Source organism: Pelecanus crispus, chromosome 4 (assembly GCF_030463565.1).
Source record: "Pelecanus crispus isolate bPelCri1 chromosome 4, bPelCri1.pri, whole genome shotgun sequence".
NCBI classification, from domain to species: domain Eukaryota; kingdom Metazoa; phylum Chordata; class Aves; order Pelecaniformes; family Pelecanidae; genus Pelecanus; species Pelecanus crispus.
Genome location: NC_134646.1, coordinates 80,865,183 through 80,891,005, shown reverse-complemented (window position 1 = coordinate 80,891,005; position 25,823 = coordinate 80,865,183). Strand labels below are relative to the sequence as shown.

At 41.2% G+C, this 25,823-nt stretch overlaps 1 protein-coding gene across 1 annotated transcript; it reads right to left on the bottom strand.

Moving 5' to 3' along the window:
• Positions 1-25,823, bottom strand: RMND5A (required for meiotic nuclear division 5 homolog A). Its single transcript, XM_075708958.1, has 9 exons — positions 25,656-25,823; positions 20,347-20,489; positions 13,100-13,234; positions 12,828-12,928; positions 7,469-7,635; positions 6,558-6,723; positions 3,788-3,890; positions 1,465-1,619; positions 1-91 (listed from the first exon to the last, which is right to left on the bottom strand). The coding sequence occupies exons 1-9, from the start codon at positions 25,795-25,797 to the stop codon at positions 28-30; spliced, it is 1,176 nt and encodes a 391-aa protein (XP_075565073.1). The 5' UTR covers positions 25,798-25,823; the 3' UTR covers positions 1-27.

Here is a 25,823-nt window from a genome sequence, read left to right as displayed (position 1 = left end):
TTACAAACTGCATAATGGAACTTTTCTTCAGAAAAATATCTGTTTGGCATCTCCAGGGCTCTGTTCCATCGGACAATAGGGACATTTTAATCTGGGGACAAAGACAATGCGTTAGAATCGCGGCAATGTGTGACAACTGAGCATTAAGCTTTTTCATCCATTACAAAGGTATCGAGTTTGCAGTGCCGGTCCTTCTTCTTTTTTCCCCTCTAGCAGGAAACAGACGTACTCTTAAGCCATAATGCTTTACTTGGCCCCATTAAAAGTCACCTTTAGCTGAGAGAGACCTTATCACGCTTTTTCTTCTACTTATATTCTTTCTCACCTTTCACCCACACACCCCTGAATTATTAAATACCAAGCAATTACTCTTCATGATTAATCTATTATTTCTACTTCTGGATTAGTTTGTTGCATTTTAGTCCTGCTAGCTTTCACTTTGACTTCCTTGGCATCCAGTGCATTTTACTCTCTGGTTCCCAAAATGCTGTGATTTTACAACCCGCTTAGATGAGCTCCTGCAGGCTATGACTAAAGAGGTCAGCCTGGCCTCCCTGCTGAGGTCTCCAGTGATACAATTCCACCTGCTTACATTATTTCTTCTAGCATTGATCCATTTTACCCCATTCTCTAAGTTTGGGCCTTTCATCCCCCCCGAGTTAATATTGTCAGAGCTGTGCTGTCACTGAAGCTGATCAATGAAAGCATCAGGACTGAGCGATGGGTGACAGGAATAATGTAGCAGCGAGTTTCCTGGCTTAATACGGCTAAAGTCACCCATGAAGGCATACGGTAGGCTTTTCTAGCAGGGCAAAGAATCACTCAACATTTTCGTTCACATCATCACTTATTTTCACACTGGATTTCACAAAACAACTTATGGCTCTAAATTAAGCTGACAGCTTCCATGGAACCTGCATATATTCAATCCAAACACTGAATACTGGTTCTTCCTCAAGGAAATCCGTATAGCGCTCTCCCTCCCATTTCCTCCTCCCCAAAAGCCTGTAGGCACCCCACTAATATCTAAGAAGGAGTATTTGCACAGCAATAATTCAACTACCTGCTCAATTACTGAGCCATATTTCCCCAGAGGTTTCATTTTATTTTTAAGGGATTTTTTTTATTTTTAAGGCATTACTAACCTTGTTCCCAACGAAAACCTGTGTGTGTAAAGGCCTCCATTTTGAAATTCAGGCAACACAGTTTTCCAACTTACAACTTGGAAAATTACTCTGTTCATTGCATTCTTTCACACAATCTCACTTCTTACGACATCAGAGGGTTTATTACGCTTCTCTCCAGAGCATCAACCTGGCTTATCTGGTTTCTAAGTCATTCTCTAAGATTAACAAGCTCCCACCAATTATGTAATTATGGACTCAGTTTTCCCAAAACACAGTATTCTATTCTTAAGATTTGCCTTTGTCTGTAGGTTGCTTGAAGTAAAAGAATGGTACTTACTTGCTGCCATTAAACATTTTATTCAAAGCATCTCTTGATATAATATGACCACAGACTAATTTCATAGGTGGATTATTATCCGTTGTTTGCTGACGAAGAATGGGACAGGCAAATATTGAATGATACCAGCACTTTTTACCAAGGTCCACTTCAATCTGTGAAAGAAATTAACGTAACAATTTATCTTGGGAAACTACATTTCCAGACAATTATCCCTTTTAGGTCATGGCCCTTAACGGATTTCACAATTCAGCTGTGAAGGCAGCAAAATCCATTGTGTGGATGCCTGACAATCTCCCAGCCAAAAATACTTAATTGTGATCTTAAAATGGTGATTTATGTTGCTTCCTCCCATCCCCAACAAAGCAGAGTATTCTGCCAAAGGACAAATGCATATTTTAGTGCAGATCTATGCCCTGGCAGGAAAACTGAGCTGATGACCCAAAAAGACTTTCTGTATTTCCTAGCCAGTGATTTCCAAAGTGATTTAGACGATAGATGTCATTTGGGGGGGGGGGAGAAGATAAAAACCCTTGGATTGATTATATTAATGTTCTACAGCTTCTTGAAAGACTCTCCCAATACCTACATGTCATGTCAATAATGAAGTGTATCAGAATCAGAACCAGCACAGAAGACACTGGTACAGCACAACTCTTGCCATCAGGACCAAATGATTTCAGAAAGGGACATCTCACAGAGGAGAATGGGTCCGTGACTTCAGGAATCGACTGAGAAATGCAAAAATCACAGCTTCTGTACCTGAAGCTCCTGGCTCTGACCAGTCTTCAGTCCTGACAGGTTTAACCTTCAACAAAATCTGACGATATAACCTTCTCACGCTACTTGATCCCTGTTTATGTGCAACAAAATTAAGTCCTCCCATGCCCATACTGCCTTAGCAGCACACACTAGAGACTCTTAAATTTATAATATGCAAGGAGGCATACAAATACTAGTAACTGACCTGCATCTGACAGCAACCTTTTCCCAAATGGTCCCGAGCTAATCATTCCTGTCTGGACAGCAGGGCATGAATCTGTCACACTTGGAGGTTACGCTCTCAGTGTTACAGAGAACATAGCTGGGAGAAACTCAGCACACGTACTTACACTATAAATGAATCTCTCACAGCCACAATCAAAGAGGCTAACTCAGTTCATGCCCAGTTTGTACAAAATAGGTTTTCTTTCCAAATCAGGAGCAGGCCACTGCAGAACTGGTAAGAGCTGTAACGGGGAAGTGGGGTTTCATAACAACCAAACTTCATTTCAGCTGATACAAATGAGTTGTGCTGGAAGCATAACACACTGGATCCCAGTTCAGTTCTCGTGTCCCCAGACATAGCACTAATCCTTTCATCTCCTATCTGCCTGATAAAGAATTAGTGCAAAACAACTCACGGACAGAGCTCAAGCATAGCTAGAGGAAGTTAATGTTTCTCAGTGGGACACATTTCCTTTCCAGTTATCCAGCAACATCTCATACATTCAGTGTAAGGCTAAATGGAAGGTGCGGGAATCTGTTTTGTTAAGGTCATTTGATCAAAGACCTCTTCAATGCAAAAGGGAGTAACAAGTAAACAGGGGAGCAACAAACAAAACCGAGAAATATAAACCTAACAGACAAAGGTAATGGAGACAGTAACAAGAAACAACCTTGTCAGTCACACTGATTGATAGGTCAACAAGAAACTGCAAACTTGGACTTTGCAACAGATAAGAATGCAAACCTGAGGGTCTCAGAGGAGAGGGGGTTAGTAGAACCATACAAACTGCAGGAGGAATGTGCAGGGGAAGGGGATTGGGGAGGAACTGCCAGAAAGGGGTATAAATGGGGCCAGAAGGGCCATACCAGTATTTGAGGGTCCACGAATACGCATTTGCTTGTGAATCTAGAGTGGTGCTTGTGTGCTTTCACCAGCAAATTTCAATCTTTCCCAGCCAAAGAGGAGGAAGGGATCTTGGCTGTCTATACTTATGTTTTATGCGAGTCCTGTATGTGGGTGCTGTTGAAGGCAGCCCCTTGTCCGCGGCAACCTGTGTAGCCGGTTGTGTCAGCATCCTTTGTGTGTGTGTAGGGGGGGTGTCTGCGATTCATGCTCAGCTTTGCTACTGGCTGAACCTACAAACGGGAAACCAGCAGCCACGTCCATCGGCCTGGGACAAGACCGTGAGGTCTCTGTACAGCAGGAAGTCCCAAGCTCAGGAGCTGCTGGAGGTGCCGGCTGTGTGTAACAGCCCTTAATATTCAGCACAGAAAAAACCTGCAAAGAGCATTCAACGTTAGAAATCTGCCCTGGGATAGCTTAGCATCAACTCACCGGTAGTTCATCCTTCTGGTTCCAAACACCTGTGCACTGCCGTTGTTCAATAACTGCCTTGATATTAATTAGAGCTGGTAATGCTACACAACCTGCTGAAAAACTGCAGAAAAAGGAAATGTTAACATACGGCGTCTGTTAGGAAACCAGCATTTTTCGTATTTCTACTTGAAAGGTTATTGGGACACAAGAGTGTTGTGCTACTACATTCAGTTATTGTCTGTACTTCTAAGCTCCCTTCAAGTGTAACAAGCAAGAGTTTTGGGGCAGGTTATCAGTTACCCTGCATCTTAGGCTAGGGCCCTCACATACTACATTCTGGACTGAAAACAACAGTGAAACCCTGCTCTGAGACTTATAATGAATCGGTTTTCCTATACCACCTACTTTGATTTTGAGCTGTACAGGAGGAAAACATCATGTTAGCTTATATAGGTAGTTGCTCTCAACTCTGGAAGAGTACATGCAGCCTAAGAGTTTCCGTGTAACCCACACGTACACGCAACCCATAATCCTTTAATTATATGTAATTACCAAGTAAAGAAACATGTCTTTCTACCTTCACCTTAAATCAAGAAAAAAAATGTAGAAAAAACATAGGAAGGCAAGTGAAGGAAGGAAACCACAGCCTGTAACAAGAACGGCGGTATACAACTGACCAAAGTCAATGTCCCAACAGTTCAGCCTGCTCGGAGTTACTCATTACCAGAACTTACCACATTATTCTGAAATATTTCACTATGTTACAAAAGAAAGTATGACACAGTTTCCACAAATTAACAGACGTTTCGATGGATTTAAGTCTAGTGACAGTACTATAGGCCTGGAAATCAGCAGCAACAGAAACAGCATTTTACCTTGGTATCTGTTTCTTTGGCAGATTATTTTACTATTTGTGCAAGTTTTATTGTCTACAGAAGTCATGACCTTCCTCTCCACTCTGCCCCTCCAGATACTTGTTTTTATGTTTCCACAGCAACATTTTGGCTAGTTTACTTGGGAGGGATGTGCCTCAAACCTATGGACCTCTTGCCTAAGCTTTTAAATCAAAACAAAACAAAAAAATCATATTCCTTGCCTCCAACTGGTCATTTTAATCCTTACAGTCTGTTTTTTGGTTATTTCAGTGCTCAGTGTAATTTGTGTTAACCCTGTGGAAAGTTTAGACAAATAGTATTTGCAGAAATAAAAGCATTACTGCTTTAATGGTTCTCTATGAAAACATCTCTGGAAGAGCCCTTTAAGAGTACAACAACTCAAGTAAATAGTAAATTAAAATGGTGTCCTGTAGTCCTTCAAGACCCTGAACCATGACCTTCTTAGTACAACAAGAGCTCTCCCACCGACTCCATGCAATAACTCAGACCATGAGGCCTGTACAGGATTAGATACATACTAGAGAAACCAATCAGTCTTAAAAAAAAAAAAATACTGACTGCTACCCACGTTCTAGAAAGCAATATATTTTATAGCAGGGATTTAACGTCAAGCTGGTTTAATTTCTACAGGATTTGCAGCGCTCAAAGGTCACACCAGTTTAGGACAGTCTTTGTTTATGACAGGAGTATTGATACCACCTATACAGTAAATACATTTCAGTGCAATGGATTTCACACCAGGTGCAAAGCAAGTGTCCAACCAATCCAAACATCAGTAACAGGGACTTTCCACTTCACCAAAAATCTCTTGGCCATTTGCACTGAAAAACGTATTACAGCGTCAGTGCATGAGCAACTAAAATGTAAAGGACTGCTGCTAATTTGACTGAAACAGGAAAAAGATGAGAACCAAAAAACAGAGATATAAGTTTTAGGTATCTATAAAACCCTCAAACTGAAACTCGCAACGTTTATTGTAGAAAGACAATTATTCTGAAAGTGCTCCCTTTGTTGCTTCTGTTGTATTTTGTGACAGAGGTGCAAACAGAAGCAGAAGGCTTGACAATTTTAAGAGCTCTAAACTAAGCACAGAACTCTAATAGTAGTAACATGCAAACAGTAAAAAAAAAAAGAGCCAAAACAAATTAAAAAAAAAAAAAAAGATGAGGTAGCGAAGCTTCTGCTAAGTACCAGATCTAGCCCAGAAAGATACAGAAAATTTATTTTCTATTTAATGTCTGAAATGAAAATGAGAACATTGGGTGAGGATATTGGGGGAACTGGAATCCAAAGGCTAAATCTGTTTTATCTTCAGAAAAGCCAGAAAGAGATTACGTTGGTTTTTCTTCACATTTCCAACAGCCTCCTACAGATTTGCATTTTGTCAGATTAGCTACTGAGCTTGAAAGCGCCTCTTTCTTCTTTGCAAATGCAGTCCGGCAAATAACTTGGAAATTTTAGCAGCTGAAATCATAACATTACTTTTAAGCATTCTTCCAAGGAGAAGACAGGTAAAGTAATGTGGCCAGAGTCATGGCCAGAGTTTTGGGGTTTTTTTGCAGTTAAACAGCAGGGACAGTTTTCACACATTTGCTGTGGGAATAATTGGCTGATCGCCATTCTCATCTTTCACACCAATGTCTAAGCTACAGAAGCCAAATTCCATCCATGAATGCTTCCTCTTGAGCTGCAAAGGTGCAGGATAAAGCACAGCACACGGGAACCTCTGATTTCTGAGATTTGCAAATCTCAGAGATAATTGTAACCATACTCTTTATTTAATACAAGCTAGACGCAACTACTTCTCAAAAGCTGTTTCTTTTGTCCTCAACAAGAAATAGAAACTGAAATGCTATGTACCTGGTCTTAAAAGCAAGTGAAAAACAGCATACCTAACACTGAGAGGTGATTCAACCGAGAGACCCAGCAGAGCACAGGCATCTCTTGTAAAGATGTCACAGATGTCCGCCCACTGGTTTGCATCTAATAGATGAACGTACGGAGAGTTCTCTATACCTTGCCGCAGATATACCAGGCTGCCCATCAAAACCTGAATATCTGTGAGGGACCAGGAACAGTTAGTTATTTTATACTACATAAAAAAAGCTAGTGTCTACAGTTTTAGCTTTTACCTGGAAAACAGGCAGATACACCAAATCGGTAACACACAGCCTCACCTCTGCAAAATACAACTACAGCCGTCACAGAACAGATGTCTGCAGCTACGAGAGCTCCAGTCCACTATGGATAGACTGGGGCGTCGTCTGCCCCTCTAATAGGCAGCATGCCACGCTTGTAATTCGCTTCAAACAGGTTTACTTTTTTGTAAGCTTTCTGACACATACAGTACCCTAAAAATTAGGTTTTACTGGATTCAGTTTGAGATGGCTCACTTAACTTGCATATTCCCCATTTTTCAAAAGTTTCATTTCTCTTTGTATTACCCCACGCAGCAGAAAATAGCAGATGACTATTCCAAGAACATTTCTGTGCATTTTTAACACTTCACCCTGGCAGCAGGCCTATTCTAGATGTAATCTACATATTATTTAAAGAGTCAAAACCCTTAAATTTAAGCAAATGTGCAGACATATTGAAATATAACTTTGTGCCCTCTTTAAAAAAAAAAAAAGGGAGTTAATTCAAATTGTAAGGATTCAGGTTATGCACATTAAATACAAAAATAAGAAGCCTCAAAAAATGAAAATAATAGAGTAGAACACATTTGGAACATGATTTTTATTTTACTACGAGGTACCACATCCAAGTGCTTTAAATCCCCTTACTATGACCAAAAACTTACCTTTCTGATGATTTAGGGCGAATGGCTGGAAATTTTTCGCATACTGAAGTGCTTCTCTTTGATTTGCTGTTCCACCCATCAATAAACTAATGAAATATAATCTGTGCAGTTTAAATTCCAACGAACTATTCTGTGCCATAAGCATTTCTCTGTTGGATACCGCCCACCTGGAAGAAACGAGGAGGTACAAGGGGGCATGACACAAGAATAATCAAATGTCAGCCTACACCACATGAAATTATTACAATTATCAAACACCTATTTCAAGGAGAATATGACTGTTCCCTGAACTTCTATGAGTTTACGCAGAGCACGGAAAATGTCAAGACTCTTACAAAGAACTACACGGGGCACACAACACGTGAATGAACGATAGTACTTCTGGCACTGCTGCACAAGTTAACCTCTGCAAAAATTCAGCACTCACGGGCAGGAAGGCAAGACTGAATTAGGCACAATATAAGGTAGAAATAGCTAGAATCTACTGTATTTTGATTAATACCACTGTCACCGAATCTTTGCAATTGAAGATAGTCTTCAGCTGCATGTTGAAGAAGTTTGACCAAGCCTTTCATATTTTCCAGCCTCCTCACTCCCCAAATGTTTTCTCTAAGCCACTATGTTTATATGCATGTGTATGTTGCCCTGGAGAGGGGAAGCACGTCTATGGGAGCCTCGAAGATAGATATTATCAAGACCTTACAATGGGGGATAAGGAGAAGGGTAATCAGTTTAAATGTCATAGAATCGTAGAATCATTTAGGCTGTACTTTACCCTGCTTAAACTTTGCTTTCTGTGTTATTTTCAACTTGGTCAATAAAAATATTTCTCATTTTCTGGGTCTCATTCACCATGACAACGCTAATGTTTGGCCCCAAATAACACAGAAGAATTCCTAAACATGCACCAAGTAAAATGAACTGGAATTTTTAAAGCATTTCATAAGAACTTGTTTTGTTATTTAGATTTTATCCATCCCTTTCGTTTTTTTGTGGTTTGTGGGTTTTATTTTCCTTAATTCAATTTAGTCAGGCCTAAATCAATCCAATCTTTCTCTTAAGAACTTCAAGTTTCAATGTTCTTCAGTGCATCTGTTTCTCATTAGTGTTAATTAGTGATACTATTTTCACTGTGGGGGCCCCATTAAGCAAAGAGCCTTTCACTCTTCAGCAAGGAAGTGAGGTAGTCTGTTCCTTAAAAAGAAGGGATATGCAAGGCTTCTGTTCTTTTCAACCAATACTAAAATAAGAAATGTAAGCATTCTTACAGTACTGGTAAACCTTTCAATGCAAGTTAGCCTTCTGCATGAAGATGTAGCGTTAATGAGCAAGTATCTACTTTCAATTTGCTGTGGTGAAAGTTTCAGGAACATGACTTTACTGGCAAGGCTTTGTAATGACATCAGTAACCTTTCAGTAGGAAACAGAGAAAAATGTAGCCTTTGAACTAAGAACAAGCTCTACTGTCCCTAATTTCAAGCAGTTTCAGATAAGCAGCCTCAGAAGACTGTCACCACTGTAATCTCCACCAGGAGGTGGGGTGGATTGTTTTGTGGTTTTTTTTTTGTTTTGGGCATTTCTTTGGTTTGTTTTGGGGTTTTTTTTTCTGTTTGTTCATTTTATGATCAGCGTCCACAGTTTAAACCAGGTATAGTGGCAATAAAGCTCACTCCCAGCTAACAAAACAGGAGCCTGAAGTTAACAACCATAGACCAGTAAGCAGCTGAAAGACAAAAAACTATTATCAATAAACAGTAAGACTAGTATCAGTCCACAGTCCCCCAAATGAGATATTAATCCGTATTGCATCAAAAGAGCCTCCATCCTCTCCCTGCCAATATTTGTAACCACATGACACAGTACTTCATCTTGCTGAGATTGAGTCTATTTTTCCAAATTAGCTTTTAGGCAGACTTTCCATTTTTAGCTCTTTGAGTGGCAGCACAGATTTGTATCAGAAGAAAGCAGCCACAGAAGCAAGGCCTGAGGTGTTTGGTCTAGGACATGCTGTTCCTATTTCTAATGGCAAGACAAAAAAACCCAAGTGAGGTTTAAAACATTCAAACCACATCTCTCTACCACCACCCAAAATCATTAGTAATCACAACACCTGTCTTCCTATCTCCTCTCAAAACAATCCTTTCAGAGTGTTTTCACTTCTGACACTCAAATCCATTTTTTTTTTTTGAAGTTTACAGTATGCCATTCAAACCACAGGCACACAGAGCTCTCTTCTAGCTCCCACAGGGGATTTAGTTAAAATGAATTTCACAAAGTCTAGCAAAGATTAAATTAAGTTTAAACCACCCCCCAAAAGGTCCCAGCAAATACCAGGACCTGTCTGCTTTGCTGCCTGACAGACATAGGAGAAGACAATAGCTCTTCCCCAGGAGATTACAGTCAAAAGCTTTGAACCTGCAAGTCATTCCCACCAGACCTTCACATTGACACCCACCTGAGCTCAAAAGGGCCAGAATCCACCCAGAAAGAACCTATGGATTTCCCTCCCCCATCACCAAATTATAATGAGAAAAGTCATGAGAAATTATTGGGATCCTGTGGAGGTACAGAGATTACATGGCTTAGGGTACAGGGCCGGACTGGGCATCTACAAAGTTGCACACCCCACAAAAAAAAGAAAAATGTTATTGCCAGTCGTACCAAATTTAATTCTGAAGTATAGTATTTGTAAGTGTTGGAATTTGTATTAGTAAGAAAAACTGAAAAAACTACAATTAGGGTCTTTTTTTTTTTAAAAAAAAAAATCAGATACAAATACTAGCTTCTCTCTATCACTACAGCAGGACTTTGAAAGTCTTTTCAAGAAGCCATTAATCTGACAACTCCCTTTGGATGGCAGTGACCAGGAGCCAACCTGCGTTTGCTTCTTTTCCAACACCGACTTAAGCTGAGCACCAACTGCAGAGCACTGGCAGAGCCAGAGAGACAGGTTACTGTTTCCATCCCAACCTTCCGCAATTTTGCATGGGTAAACCCTGCTATACTCCCCTTCCTGGTTCGTGATACTGTGATTACTTATCCTTGTGCAACACCCGCTTTCTGTTTCAGCACCACGGTCACTAGCCTAGCCCTAGAACAGGCCAGTTTGGGACTGCTTTTAGGCACCCCAAAGCTGTATTTACTGATGCCAGTTTTAGCCATTTATTATCTTTTTGCCCCAAGACCACAATGCCACCCCTCCAAGCTCCTCTCACACAGAGGCTATCCCTCCAGCAGCAGTTTCTATCCCTCCTCCTGAACACCCACGTCTGCTGGGAAATAATATGGGAAATAATTCACCAGCACCAGCGGTTCTGCGGAATAACTGGGCATTTAAGGCATCCGTTACCTCCTAAACTGTACGGTTTTGTCACATTTTGATCGTCCTCACTAACAGCCATGTTTTTTACATAAGCGTCACTATAAATAAGGACCCTCTGTGCCCAGCAGCAGGCAAAGAGAAGCAGATAGCTTTTGCACTGAAGAGTTTAAACAGAATAAACATTATATAAACAGAAATGAGACTGGGTGGGGGAGGGAGACCAGCAGACAAACTGTGCTGACAATACACCCTATTCTCTGCTCATTCAGCTTGTCTTCAGAATAAGGGTTCCTTTGAAGAAGGACAATGCCTTCTCCTTTGTTTGAAAAAATATTTAACACCTTGCAGGAAGTACAAGATATGACTAAATAGCAACAAGTAAGGCATAAGGCCTAGCAAACTGGAGCTAAAATGAATTTAGTGACTTCAAGTGGATGGACGTAACAGCAAGTTACTGTTCCTCAGAGAGTATCCTTCACCACAGCTATGTTACTATTTGAACTATGAAAAATAGATGGTGTAGCTGACAGTAAATCCTGTTTCAGTTGTAACACCAGGCATTTCAGTGTGGCTTCCCTTCAAATGGCCAATTCAGTAGCAATAAACCACCTGAGCTTTCCACCCATGCAACTATATTCAAAGACCAACTATTTAGGTCAAACTTTGCATGACCCAGAGGCATAATCCAAGATTTAGTTTATGAACACCACGATTTGAATATCAGAGTATCCCTGCACTTAACTTAGATGACAGTGACCTCTGAATTGACATACACATGCTGGATCATGTTAAAGGCAAGATAAAACGTTTCTTCGTATGAAAATAAATTTAATTGAATAATGCAAAAAAGGTATTTTAAATGTATGAATTATACACTGGAACAAAACAGAAATTTTGAATTTGCCTTGTTTCATTGCTTCTACTTTTAAAAGGTCACTTCAAAGTTTTGGTGATTTTTGGTTGGGTTTGTTTTGTTTCTTTTTTTTTTACTTTTGAGACCAACCTAAGCTTACCAAAGCTCTCACAACCTAAAAAAAAAAATCAACACCCCCCCCTGCCCCCAAAGACCCAAAACCTTAGGCTGAGGGTTTGTTTGGGGTTTTCTTGTTTTTAAAATAAAAGCTGTTCTGAAATGGTACAGCACAGTAACATATCCACTACTGGAAATCAAAACAGTAGCTCATGAGACATTTCATTACGTTTCCCTCTTCTTACAACTAATGGTTGTAAAGTCTACTGAGGTCAAGAAAATATCCTGGTCTAAGGCTGACTGATAGACCTCAGATATTCCCAGACTTGGTTTTCGTCTGCATGTTCAGCATTATCCACTGACTTCTATGAACAGAACCGTTCTGTTCAGAAGAAATCTCACTAACAGATCTCACTGTCAGTCCAGGCTCCCAGCTCACATACCGCAGAGATGCTTCCTGCTGAGGAAGGGGGGACACCTCTCACCCAGCGTTAATCAGCACCCACCCGGTGGCAGCAGCAGTAGCCTGCAAAGTGCACACCTATCCTTTCACTCCCTCTTCCCACCCTGTGGTCCCTTACCTGGAAAGGGAGAGTAACTTGAGGAAAAGTGAGAACTTTGATCCCCAGTCAAGTTGTGCTCACCCCAAGGGCTCGGTGAACCCAAAAAGACTTGGTGATACCCAACACCTTTCATAAGCCCTGGATATCCTTCATAATTGAACCTTTTAAAGTAAGGTTCACTAATGATTCACTGTAAGGTTAAATACCATCATGGCAGACAACTGTTTCTCTAAGTGATGTTTCTTCCCAAAACCTTAAATCAGCATCACAAACGATTCGAGTTAATTCTTAATCTAAGAAAGAGACCCTTAGTTAAGAACTGCCCGTGGGGAAGGACACAGAGGGGAAAAAAGAAGAAGGTAGGGGTTCGCTCCGTAACTAGACCTCTCAAAGGACAAATGGGGACACATCAAAATATACTAAAGACAATGTTTAAAGTGAAAAAACTAAGGATTTGTTAAAAGCATTAAAAAAAAGGGGAGAAAAAAACCTGAGTAGACTCACTCTAACGCAGGTCTCAGAACTCTGACTTTTAATGCTTCCAATATTCGATTCAACTCCACAAACGGTTCTTTTTGACTTTGATCTATTGATAGACCAGATTCCTGAAAAAACAAAGGTAATTTTTAGTTGAAGCATAAGAAAATATGGGATTAAGCTGCTGGTTTTCTGACAGTTTAAATATTCACCTGGAACATTAACATTCAAATAAGGACGCTAACCCAAAGCATAATTGTCCATGATCAATAACATGCAACATCCACGCTTATCGTTACCTGACAAAGTTCCTCGGCTACATCCAACATCCCCTGCCGGAAGAAGTGCTCCACCATCACCTCGTTGAGGATTCGCTGGCTGTCAGCCTGCCAGCACCCATCTATCCCCACGCTGCTGATGTCGGAGTCAAAATTCTGAAATGTACAAATTAACAGTTAATAGGCTGGAACAAATCGCCCCACGTAATTTTTCTTTAATTATGCAGGACACCTATGTCTCTACCCTGGTGCTTTCTGCCTATTACTCAGTCGGCCCTCAATTACCTCCTGTTCAAAGTGAAATATGTCAGCTGCTTCATTATCTCCTGTGTACAGAAGAAGAAATCCTTTGGCTTGCTTGTTTCAAGTCTGAATATTATCCACTATAAGGAATTACACTGACAAGTTACAAGTCTAGCTAGCCAATCAGAAATCTAGCTAACTAATAAAGGGGTTTCCAGACCATGATGTGTTTTTGAAGGAAGCGTCTGCAGAACAGGCTTTTTCCATATGTAAAAACTGAAAATGCATAGAGAAAAGAAAGCAAAATCGCCTACACTAGAATCAAAATAGCATTATCAATGCATCACTGTCACTACAGCTCACCACATTAGAAGTAACAGCTTTAACTCAATTTTTGACATAGCTGGGAGGGTAGACAATGCTGAAAAAAGAAAATGTCACTTCTCCCCACCCCCAAACAACGACATTCAAACCTCTGAAGACCTCAATATCCCAGCAGCAGGATGAGCTTTGAAGATCTGAGAGATCTTTTGCAGCTCTAACCCCGATGATCCTACTGTTGTGTATTTTTAGGCCAGCGGCCCAGGGACATATTCCAGGAATAAATAAAAATATTGTCACGGTGACTCTTTAGTGACACTTGGCACTGCTTGGCACTGCGCCTCTTGGCAGCAGGAGAGCAACACTTATTCTAACCCAAGATATAAAACAGGATTTTAACAGCTAACATGTTCTATGATTGGGACAGGCAGGTTAATTTGAATAAAAATTATTACCTACTGCCTAAAACAAACCTCTTGCAAAAGAAGCAGTCTAGAAGTCAGTGTATTGCTTGCTGCCTGACCTGATGGCCTGGTAGCTACAGCTCCCTTCCAGGAAGGAACTTCAGAAATCAGAAGTTTGGTGAAAATAGTAGTGCTTCAGTTACAGCTCTGTGACAATCGACAGTCCTGCACAATATGGAAATACCTACCTAGCACAAATGCACACTTCTGTCAAAGCAGGCAGAGCAAACAACACAGAGTTGGTACGAGCTATCTGTCAACCACGTATTATCGGTTCCCCGTCAGCTCGCACAACGCTGGAGCGGCAGGTTAGCCGATACCCGACCTGCTGTAAGGTCTGCCAGCGCAAAGCTGGGTGACCAACTTCAGAACAAATCTGAGCAGGCGACGTGGGTTTACGTTAGATCGGCACTTTGTATCCCAGGGACGCGACGTCACCGACCTGCAGTAGGAACCCAAAGAGTCATATGTTGTTTTGTCAAAATACATGCCAGGCAACAGACGTTTGCAGAGCAACGCTGCCAGAAGCATTCAGGAGCCTACTATTAACCTGTTTCAGAAGTTAAATTGAGTTGGAAGGAGATTCTTAAATTAGAAAAGTAAAGAACAACATCATGGCAGCTTCAAACGTTCAGACCAAGGGGTCACTTTTGCCTCACACAAGTCTCTCTTGCACAGGTATGCCTTGCTGCTTTTTCCTTAGGAGGTATCAAATACCTAACCACAATTCAGATGTCAGCCTCAAAGACCGAAACTGCTGCCTTTATAGGCTGCCTAGAGGGGACTGAAGTGGCACGCAGTGATTAGCTACCATAAAGACAGATGCATGGTGGCACCTCCCACACAGAGGGGATCAGCCCTCCAGAGGCAGCCTTACCAGCAGTGAGCATGCCCACCTCTTAAATGGCAAGGGGGAAGTTAAAGGGGACACGGTAGCATAAACCTGTAAAGCTTCTCATTCTTCCTCCCAGTACTCTGCACAGCTCAGATTTGTGCCACGTCTTCCTTTTATTCGCCACTTACTAACTTCCTTCATCAGCCACCTCCACATCTCCTTTGATGCTGCTCCGTGTCATCGTGAGAAAGGGGCAGCCTTCTCACCCCTGCACGCGTGGCTCCAAAACCACCACCCCCTGCAGGTCTCTTAGCAGCCTTCCAGTAAAACATTAATCTTAGGCTAGCAAATTGTCTCTTCCATCTTTCAGAGATGGTGGAGCAAGATGAGCATTTAAATTATCGCCACTGATTCAAGTCTAATATTTAACAACATTTTCACTTGGGTGTCTTAACCTGTAAGCTCCTTGTCATGCTGCTCATCTTTAAGCTGGATCTTGAAAAAAACTTAAGCATCTTGAAGACTAAACAATACTGTTCTTATTTGTGCCAACCCTTCGAAGCCTCTAAGGTTTACCACCATTGCTGATTCTGGTATCGCTGTCCAAACACCACTAGCAGGTAACATAAATCCATCAACAATGCAGTAGAGAAATACCAGAGGCAGCAGCAGGAACACAAGCTTGCTTTTGTTCCTTAGGTTGGGGCGCGGGGGGAATCATCCGTAATCCAAAAAGAGTCAACTAACTTATTTTTCATGCAATTTCAAGTTCTACTGAATGTATAATCCCCTAAGAAGAAACTGTATTCTTCTGGGCAGTTACCAACCATTAGAGCATCGTCACATCCTTCTCACCATTTGGGGCAGAGGTGGTAGAGCCACTTACCTCAGCTCCTTCACGACATCTACACTTTGTTGTGAAACAACAAACCTATGAGCCTTGAGAACCTTTTCAAAACCCCATTGTAAATTAGATTTTTTTAAACCCCAGAAAAGATGGTAACAATGAGTCATATTATCCTAGATATGTTGTACATTCAAGTCACATCACACAACCCGAGGACCTCAATTTTTTAATTCTCCCCCTCATCCATTCTCCGACGGACCCAGTCTTGACCAGGTTCTTATTGCAGTAACTCTTCTTTTTTTTGGGTTTTTTTTAAATTATTATATGTGGGGTTCTACAGCTCTGCCTCCAATGGGTCCTGAGGAGCTTCAAGAACTGACTGTGCATATGACAGTGAGTGACTGTCACATGTCAGAACAAATTACTGTTTGCCTTTAGCTTACATATTTCATAACTGTCACGCACGCATGATATACTGGTGACTACACATCTCTCAGTTTTGTTTTCCAAATGCTAACAGTATGCTAACTGTAGCTTGTGGGGTTTAATAAGATTTCAAAAGTTGAAGTAAGTTACAAGCTCCAGAAAGGTTATTTTGTGCTTTTCAGGTTTTAAGCTTAGAAGAGTGTCAGTACTTCTGAGAAACAAGGCTTTTTTTAAGAGCCTAACTAGTAAGCCTAGGGCTAAAATGTAGAATATTATCTGCTAAGTATACCAATGATACAATGTAAAGTACATTACTGATAAATGCTGAAACGTGAGAAGGACTTCAAGATGCGCGCACACACAACACACAAGATGGACCATTGTAACCAATGTACAACCTTCCATGTTAGTCACAACGTGATATGAAGAAGGATGATGATTAAGGACAGTTTTACTACTCAGTTTCTTAGTTGAGATTACTTTGAGCATTCCTCCCTTCTTCTGAATTCTGACCCAAAATACAAATAAAATACATATGTTTACCTTATCTGTTCAGTTTGTTGGTTCATAAGATAAAGCTCGACTTGCAAAGACTCTGTATTTATCTAGCCATATTCTTCGCAGCAACATAATTAAATGATGTTCAGTAAAGGTTTTTAATTTGTTTGTATACAAGTTTTTACATGAAACAAACTAATTTCAGACAAAGTTTGCTTTCCCAAAACCAAAGACTGGATTAAAATGCTGGCCCTTTAAAAACAGGCTTAAAATTCAGGGGGGAAAAAATGGAAGGAGCTACCATTTACTCCACTTACTTTCCTGAATGAAGGCACTTAACCACTACTCAGACAGATTGCAGCTAGAGGGAAAACATTTACTAGCCCCATCAAACACGGGATGAATTCAAATCATTCTAGAAGAGTGAGTGATTTACAGGGAGACTGATGTGTGAGCTACCTGATAACAACTTGCTGAACAGCAGTGACTCGATCAGTTCTGGAAGCAGAGCAAATGCTAGTACAATAAAGAAAAAACTGGATGCAAACATTTCCTTTCAAAAGAGAAAATGCTCTTTGGAAGAAAGGGTAAACCCTCGTGGATCAGAAGCATGTAAACCATGTAGAACTGCTACAGAAAAAAGGTATAGCTTATTAAATAAACTTTCCAGGAACGGCTAACTGAAAAGCAACACACAAAGTTTTGGCATTTCAGACTTTAACTTAGTTCATACTTGATGCCACATTTGAACTCCATTTTTTAAACACTTAGGAGCTTCTGTTCTGAGATTGAACTCTGCAGGAAGACAAATCTAGGTCCCATCCAAGTTCATAAGCAAAATTAATACACTAACTTAAAAACCGACAAGACGAAACTTTACATATAGGTATAACCCTGCCTCAACACTGGAAAACTGGAAACCACAAATTTAACCTGAAATTTGCCACAGGTAGATAATACAGCAAGTTCTTTCAGAACCCAAGCTTGTTAAGTAGGAAGTATGTTCATTCTACGTGTAATAACAGCTGTCATTTGGATGCGTCACATAAAATTGGCACCAATATTAGCATGTTTCCCAATCTCAAATCAGGGAATAAAATAATGAGTTACATTTATCCGTGCCTGAGCATATACAGCTAGGAAGACCATAAGCAGTGTTCTAGAGATGTTAATCCATCTATAAAACAAATGAGTAAAAATGCTGGAACAAGGATTTACACATGACAGAAACAAAACTCAAATCTCATGAATCAAGGCAAGGACTGTGCTTCTTTAAATTCTAACGAGCATTTTATTTAGGAAGCAGTAGTATTTTGCCCAGAATGTGTCAAGAATCAATTCACTACATCAATTACACTTAATTATACTTCTATTGGTTTAAGCTTAAGTATATTACGGGGAAGGAATGGGGGGAGTGCAATTTCAATAGGTTATGGGAGTCAGATGCCAACAAAGACTTTGCTGGCAGGTTTCAAGCATATTTTCCAGCAGCACAGGGAAATCACATTAAGTACATATGGAAGATTTCCTTCAAATGTCACTGTCCAGGGAAGCATTAAATTCCACCTGGATTTAAACATTAAACATACTCATCTGACAGCCCAAGACTTCAGGGTACATTTTAAAGTAGTTCCCTTAAGACACTACAATCAGGGAAAACTAATAAAATTCAAACTACTTGCATTTAAAAAAAAAAAAAGTCAAACAAAGTTCATATTTAAGGAGACAATCCTAACTGATGCTCTGGACTTTATAAAAATACATCCTTCATTACAGGCAGGACTGGGGACACGGGCAGTTCCCACTGCTTCTAGTCTTTTGATGTAAACACCACCGACACTAAGCAAGATCGAAAAGCCAGCGTAATGAACACTCTGAATACAGCAAGTTGAGCTCATTTTTGAACACCTCACCGAAACAGCCCTTCTGATACTCAACAGGCACAGAGCAGATTATTGATACCCTTTCTGCTATTTTACAAAACCACACAGTGGATATTTTAAAAATGCTTTTATTTACAGCTATCCTTTTTCAAATAAAAATAGTAGACGAACTTAAAACAGCAGGACAAAAACAACACTGGAAAAACGATGCACATGACAACTGAAACAGCAATTTGGAGATTAGACTCAAGTCTAAACTTTACTAAGCTTGCAAATGTTGTTTTCTTTGGCTCTAAGAAATACTATGACCAATTTCCATTGAATATTCACACCCTCTATATACGAACTAGGGCTGCTCTATCTCAGAGTATTTAAATGAAAAAGGTATAGCCAAACTTGAAGCTTATTTGAGCAAGGTCCGCTTGTTAAAGCAAAATAGGGAAGTTTCAAACTTAGGACAAGATTATATAGATTTCTTTCAGGCTTCAAGCCAATAATAAGGATGGAATTTTACTCTAGTTAATTGGTTTAGATACAGCAGCAAGGATTAGAGACAGATGCGTCCTTAAGCTTTGGATAACAGTGGTGCTTGGATTAAAGCTATTAGTACAACGTTTGAGCTTTCCATGACGGTCAATCATACATATAAGGAAAAATGTAACAGTAGCACAGACATTCTGCCCAATAATGCAGCGTTACACACTTCGTCCCTTCATTGCGCTACTGTTGAATTATGCTTTAACATACATTCATTACTAACAAAGTTTAAATGAGATTCCCAAAGTATGAGTATTCTGTAATGCTGCAAATGTCTTCGTCCAGATGAAGACTCATCTACTAGTGTCTTCCTTAGTGAAATTATAAAGTGCACCTCAAACCAAATGTGAAGACCCTATCAACAGAAACATGTTCTGATATGAAACTATCACATAAGAATGTCCAAAAAAAGCAAGTACGAGACTCCTTGCCTACAAAACTACTTTATACGAAAGAACACACAGAATGAGAAAGCATGACCTTAAAGTATACATATGGCATCACTTACCACAAAAAAACACAAGTTTTAGCACCATTTCAAAGAACTGTTAATACTATCTACCCACAAAAATACATTCAGATCCCAGTTATTCTTGAGCTTGGAATTCATATAAGAGCGTCTCAAAGAAGCATCGAAGACAAGCTGCACTACCTTATTATTTGTTATGGCATAGCCACAGATGCCACAAAAAGTTTAATCTACTCTACTTGCATTAAGAACACTGCACATTATCAAATTAAGCCTTAAGAACCGAAAACACACCTGAAATATGTACAAAATGTCCTTCTTAAAAAAAACTCAGTTTTCAAGCTGCCTTCTAGAGCAGAATGCCACTCGCTACTGAAAATTAATTAGAAATGCAAAATACATATATAAAAAACCCCACAGTATTTCTTATTGAGACTGATATTGAACTAAACGTTTTGCTAAACTGATACAACACATACTATTACTAAGCCTAGTAATAGCTATAGGGCATATTCTCTCAGAAATTAAGAGATTGGAGCTGCCCCAAAAGGAGTACTCTGTATACAACGAGTTCTGAAAGCAAGTACTGTACACCCCGCTGCCTTGCCTCTGCCCCAAGCCTATGCTGCTGCAGTTGATGGGAAGATTTCATTAAGATTAATTGTAGTATAAATCCAAATTTTGCAAAGCAGAGTACACATGACAAAATATATGCGATAATACAATGAAACCACAATATAAATACCTTATCAATGGCTTTTCCAACCCGGGATACGCTGCTGTGAATGTCTTTATGATCGGAGGCCAGTTTTTGAACTGTGTCTTTTATTCTTTTACAACACTGTGTCATAACAAGTGAAATTGTCCCCGACAAGTCTCCATCTTGATCTAGACAAAAGAGAGGAAAATTACTAACTTTGTTACAAACAAATGACAACGTTAAATCTCTCAATATGCAACAACATATAAAGACAAGAAACGGTATTAAAAGAAAGAAATGCTATCTAGAGAGTCCTTGCAAAGCAAGATCAGTTTAAAAGAAGGAAGATGTACAGGACACAGCTCACCCGTGGAATTAGGAATCCAGTCGGGTGCACAACAACACTGAACAAGTGCAACAGTTTAAAAAAAAAATAAAGATCTCATATGTCTCAGTCACAGTAGATTAATGAACGCATCTCAAAGAAACACCCCACCCCACAGATCTCACAGGATGTACCAGGAAGCTATTGAACCTACTACAGGATCAGTTTTCTTTCAGACCCTGAAGATATGTCAGACCGTCACGTTTAACTTCAGCAAGGTGCAAACAAAATTTGGATTAATGAGAGCCAAATTCATTCTCGCCCCGCAACCTACCCTTGTATGTCAGGCTCTGTTTGCATTTGAGCTGTATGAAACTTTTGTTTCCTGACTTGTGGAAACAGCTTTAAACAGTTCAGCCAAACAGTCTCAAATTCTCCTCAATGGACGAGAAACAGCCTGTAAGGGACCTGACTGTGAACATCAGATCTGCTCTTTCTTGTTTTATTTATTTATCTTTATTTATCCTCTAGAAACTGTGACATTTTTAAACTGATGTCCAACTGACAGGTGCAATGCTGTATGATGCATTCTGTGAACAAAATAATAAATACAAAAGGTTTACAAGCCCCTGACCACATCACTGCACTTAACAGTTTACACCCTTTGGTGCCTCGACTCAAACATCACTCAGTAGCTTTAGTCGGAAAAAAATTATATGTTTTTGTGCTTTACTCCAGTCCTTTCTTCCAGCTTTTGATTTCAAAATACAAGGAGAATCTCTTTTCCAGTCTTACCTCTGAAGGTCCCTCCTTCCTCAAAGCTCATTCTACACAAAGAATTTTTCCTTTAGGGATACAGATTTAAGCAGCGTTCAACTGCACAGGAAGGCTAATTTGTGGGAGAGCAGCCCAGAAATGCTTCCTTAACATTCAGGATTCAAACCCTTCACATGAAAAAATAAAATCCCCAAAATATCTCTTTAGAAGAAAGATTTAAAAAGCAACCACGTTTTCCATAAAGTTTGTTCCTTTCTTATTTCATATTTTAAGACGCCTTTGGTTTCAGCGGCACTTTAGAGTCCAGTTTCTGGTATTTCATGGAGAGCAAAATGCAGGCCCATCAAACTGCTGCTGCAGGACCGGCAACCCAAGAACAACAGAAAAAAACCAGCTCTTACAGCGTACCCTTAACAATGTGCCTCAGAGAGCAAAGGAAATCCAGAGAAAAGCTGTAATCATAGGGGGTAGGTAATAATTTACCACCCACTTATTCTAGATACCTTCCTCCATGCATTTTAACTCAACCCAGCTGTTGCTGACGTCAACAGCAAAAACAACCTTCTGTTGTTACGCACTAAAACTAGCTCGTCTCTAGAAAAGTGAACAGCTCCTGTTCATCCCCACAAGCCCCGGCTGAGGAAGCTTTAAAAACACTTTTGCAACAGCCATAGCTTTTAAGAAAATAAAAAACGCTTTACCTTTTTTTTCCTCCCTCCTGTCCCACAAAGCTAATGATCACCTCTCAGGCAAACAGCTAATAGGGCTCTACGTTTTTCCTAGTAAATGAGTGATGAGTAACAGAACTGAAACAGTCTCTTCAGTGCACGTTCACCAACTTGACTCCCTGCGTCCTAAATTGAAAATGAAAATTTCACTCAACTATTACATAAATTCACCTCCTAAAATTGTTTCAAGAATAAACATTATTTCTTGGCTGCTTTTTTATTTTTATGATAGACATATAAAAATCACATGAACGCTCTTAAGTAACTCGCTCGTGACTTTTGCCAAGACAAAATGACCAAAGATTACGCAACAAGCAAAATGGAAATACTCATTCCCCAATAAACAGAGAGGTTAAAACACACTCTCTTAATAGCCATTTTTTGCAAGAGAAGCCATTAAGCTAAAACCCAAACAACTTACATGAGTAACTGTTTTTACCCCAAGCAAGTGAATTACTGGCCCCTAACACTTACTGTAGCAGAAACCAACTACAGTAAAGCAATGAAAATGTCTACACAGGAAAAGCCATCAGAGCTATAAGAGAAAAGATTTCCCCCCTGCACCCATCTGTTTCACCTTTAATTAAACGATGAGCTACTTCTAATAAATCAGCAGCAGAAAGCCTGCAGACACTCCTACCAGTAATTCAGTGTTCACAGAACTCTACAGACCAACAGCTTCGCTCTGTATCGTGCATGTACAGTCACAATTTAAAAAAAAATACAGCAGACACCAGGCACAGAGCAGAGTCCAAAGCCAAGTTCACTCAGCCAGACACAGTTATTCCATCCAAGAATACACAATCCTGCCTTGGCTACTCCAGGATCATAGAATCATAGAATCATAGAATCATCTAGGTTGGAAAAGACCTTTAAGATCATCCAGTCCAACCATTAACCTACACTACCAAGCCCACTCTAGACTAATCAAGGGTAGACCAGACTAAACCATATCCCGAAGTGCCACATCTACCCGTTTTTTAAACGCCTCCAGGGATGGGGACTCCACCACCTCTCTGGGCAGCCTGTTCCAATGCCTGACCACCCTTTCCGTAAAGAAATTTTTCCTAATTTCCAGTCTAAACCTCCCCTGGCGCAGCTTAAGCCCATTTCCTCTTGTCCTATCGCTAGCTACTTGGGAGAAGAGACCAACACCCACCTCACTACAACCTCCTTTCAGGTAGTTGTAGAGAGCGATAAGGTCTCCCCTCAGCCTCCTCTTTTCCAGGCTAAACAACCCCAGTTCCCTCAGCCGCTCCTCATAAGACTTGTTCTCCAGACCCTTCACCAGCTTCGTTGCCCGCCTCTGAACACGCTCCAGCACCTCAATGTCTTTCTTGTAGTGAGGGGCCCAAAACTGGACACAGTATTCCAGGTGCGATATATTAGGAGGTGAGATATATTAGGGGAAGAGAGAAGAAAATCAAACTGGGCCTTCCTATTCACAGGCCTTAACATAGGGCTGTTCTGTACTCAGGCTTTAATACAAAACCAGCTCAAGAAACATTAAGAGACTGGGGAAAAAGAAAACAGTTGAATGGGGAAAACAGTTTAGAGGTTGAAGCAGCTTCTAACAGTTTCTTTTTCTCTACCCACTTCCTTTTTACGTCCACTGCCTTTTAAGGTCTTTTCATAACTTCTTTGCTCTCAAATCTTGTCCTACAGCATTAATTTCTTCTTCACCAGTGAGGGTTTTCTTTTCTTTTCCTTTTAAATTATATACACAAGCATATTTCTGCAGTTCAGACCCCTGAACTACAGAGCTCCACATTAAGAAGTCTGGCTCCTTCCACTTCCACCAATTTTCAAAAATACTCAGGATACAGTATATAAAAGCTGCAAATACCTGTTCTTATTAGACAGTGATAAAAAACATGTTAAAGAAAAAAATAAGAATTCTGCCACACGTGAAGCCAGCTTACCCTCAGATGCCAAAATTCAGCAGAGTCCGCAGATCTTTGAGGGTGCACTAATAACATACTGGCTTTATTCTAGAGTACCTACTAAAAGAAAGCTCTACTTGGGATGTACTCTGCTGGGACAGCATCACCACGTATTTGGTAAGAGCTGAAATCATGTCCAAGGCCTTCACAGGACAGTCCCAAAACCTCTTAATCCAAGTCTAGATGGAAAACCCAACGAGGACCCTGAAGAAACTGCATACTGGAACCTTTTAATTTTATTATGAAGAAAGTAAAAACTCTGGACCCGCAACAGGATTCTCACAGACACAGGATTCTTTACAGCCCCACAGAGTCCTACGAAGATCAATACAGGAGTAAGGGTCACGCCATGCAGCTTTCCAGGCAAGGTCAGCAACTCAGTTTGTGAAGACGCGCATTTTATTGACTGTCCTTAATGCAAAAGCCCAAACTGTTTCAAACACCGCGAAACACGTTTATCAAAACACAGCTCAAAACAATACCAAGAAGACTGAACATTATTTCATCCCAAATAAATGCCTTGGAACTGGAGTTCCATGTTTACTCTCTATGGAAATTGCTGTGTACACACAGCAGCTCCAACACACTCGTGTTTATGTTCCTGGAATTATACGCACTCATGAGCTTTGCACCTGTATTTGTACAAGGCTACAGAAAACACATTTTTTGCTGAACCAAACAAAAGCCGATTCCGCAAAACAGCGAAACAGCACAGTTTGCTCTCAAGTTTGGGCTCAGCAGCCTGCAAGTTCCCATTTTTAATTCCTGAGCTATCCTTCGCTTCCTGCACGGCCTTGGGTAAATCACTTCAGCTGTCTCACCATCCCCTCCCACTCCACCAATAAACACCGCATTCCCCCCAGCTCAGGGATTTCGCAAGGTTTAAATGTCTGATGTTCACAGCACGCTTTGGCCACCCAGCCCGCCTGCGCAAGGGCTCAACATGGGCTGTAAAATCCAGAGGAGACGCAGGAGGCCGTGTTTACTTCCGCCTGAAGAGTGGCTTCACCCTGAACGCTTCCAAACCTAGCCACATCAAAAGAAGACAACTGAGAGACTTAGAGGAAAAAAAAAAGAAGAAAAGCAATAAGAGGGGGCAAGAAAGCAAACAGGGCAGCCCCGCTGTTTATTTCCCCTGGGGCTGACCAGCTCCGGTCGCTCGGCTGAAGGTGCAGAGGGTACGGAGAGGCTGAGCGGGTCAGGCCGGACCTGCTGACCGGGGGCAAGCCCTCCTCCTCGGCAGCGCACCCAGGGCAGGCGAGGCCCGGGAGGGCCCGTACCTGCTCCTACCTGTAACCGTGCCCTGCCAGAAACGCACACAAAGCTGCGACTCCGGGGGGTGAGGGGGGCAGAGCTCCAGCTCAGCCCCCCCCGGCAGACAGAGCTTCCCCGGGGCCGGCCGTGAGCGGGGCAGGAACCCCCCGGGGGCGGGGGGTAGGGGGGTGGGGCGTCTCCCTGGAGGGGTCCCCCAGCCCACAAAGGCCCGAAGTCTTGGGCTTTTTAACACCAGAGGAAGGAGCCGGGCCCCGGCTCCTCAGGGAAGGGGTAAGGGGGGAACGGGAGGGGGAGGTCTCCACGTACTCTCGGTCTGGAGGATCTCCCGGCGCAGCCCGCCCGCGTACTGGATGAGCTCTTCCAGGCTGCGCTCGCAGAGCTGCCCGTAGCCCGAGAACTTCTGCAGCACCTTCTCCAGCTCCCGCTCCACCGTCACGCACTGGTCCATAGCGGCCGGCACCGGGCCGCGCTCCT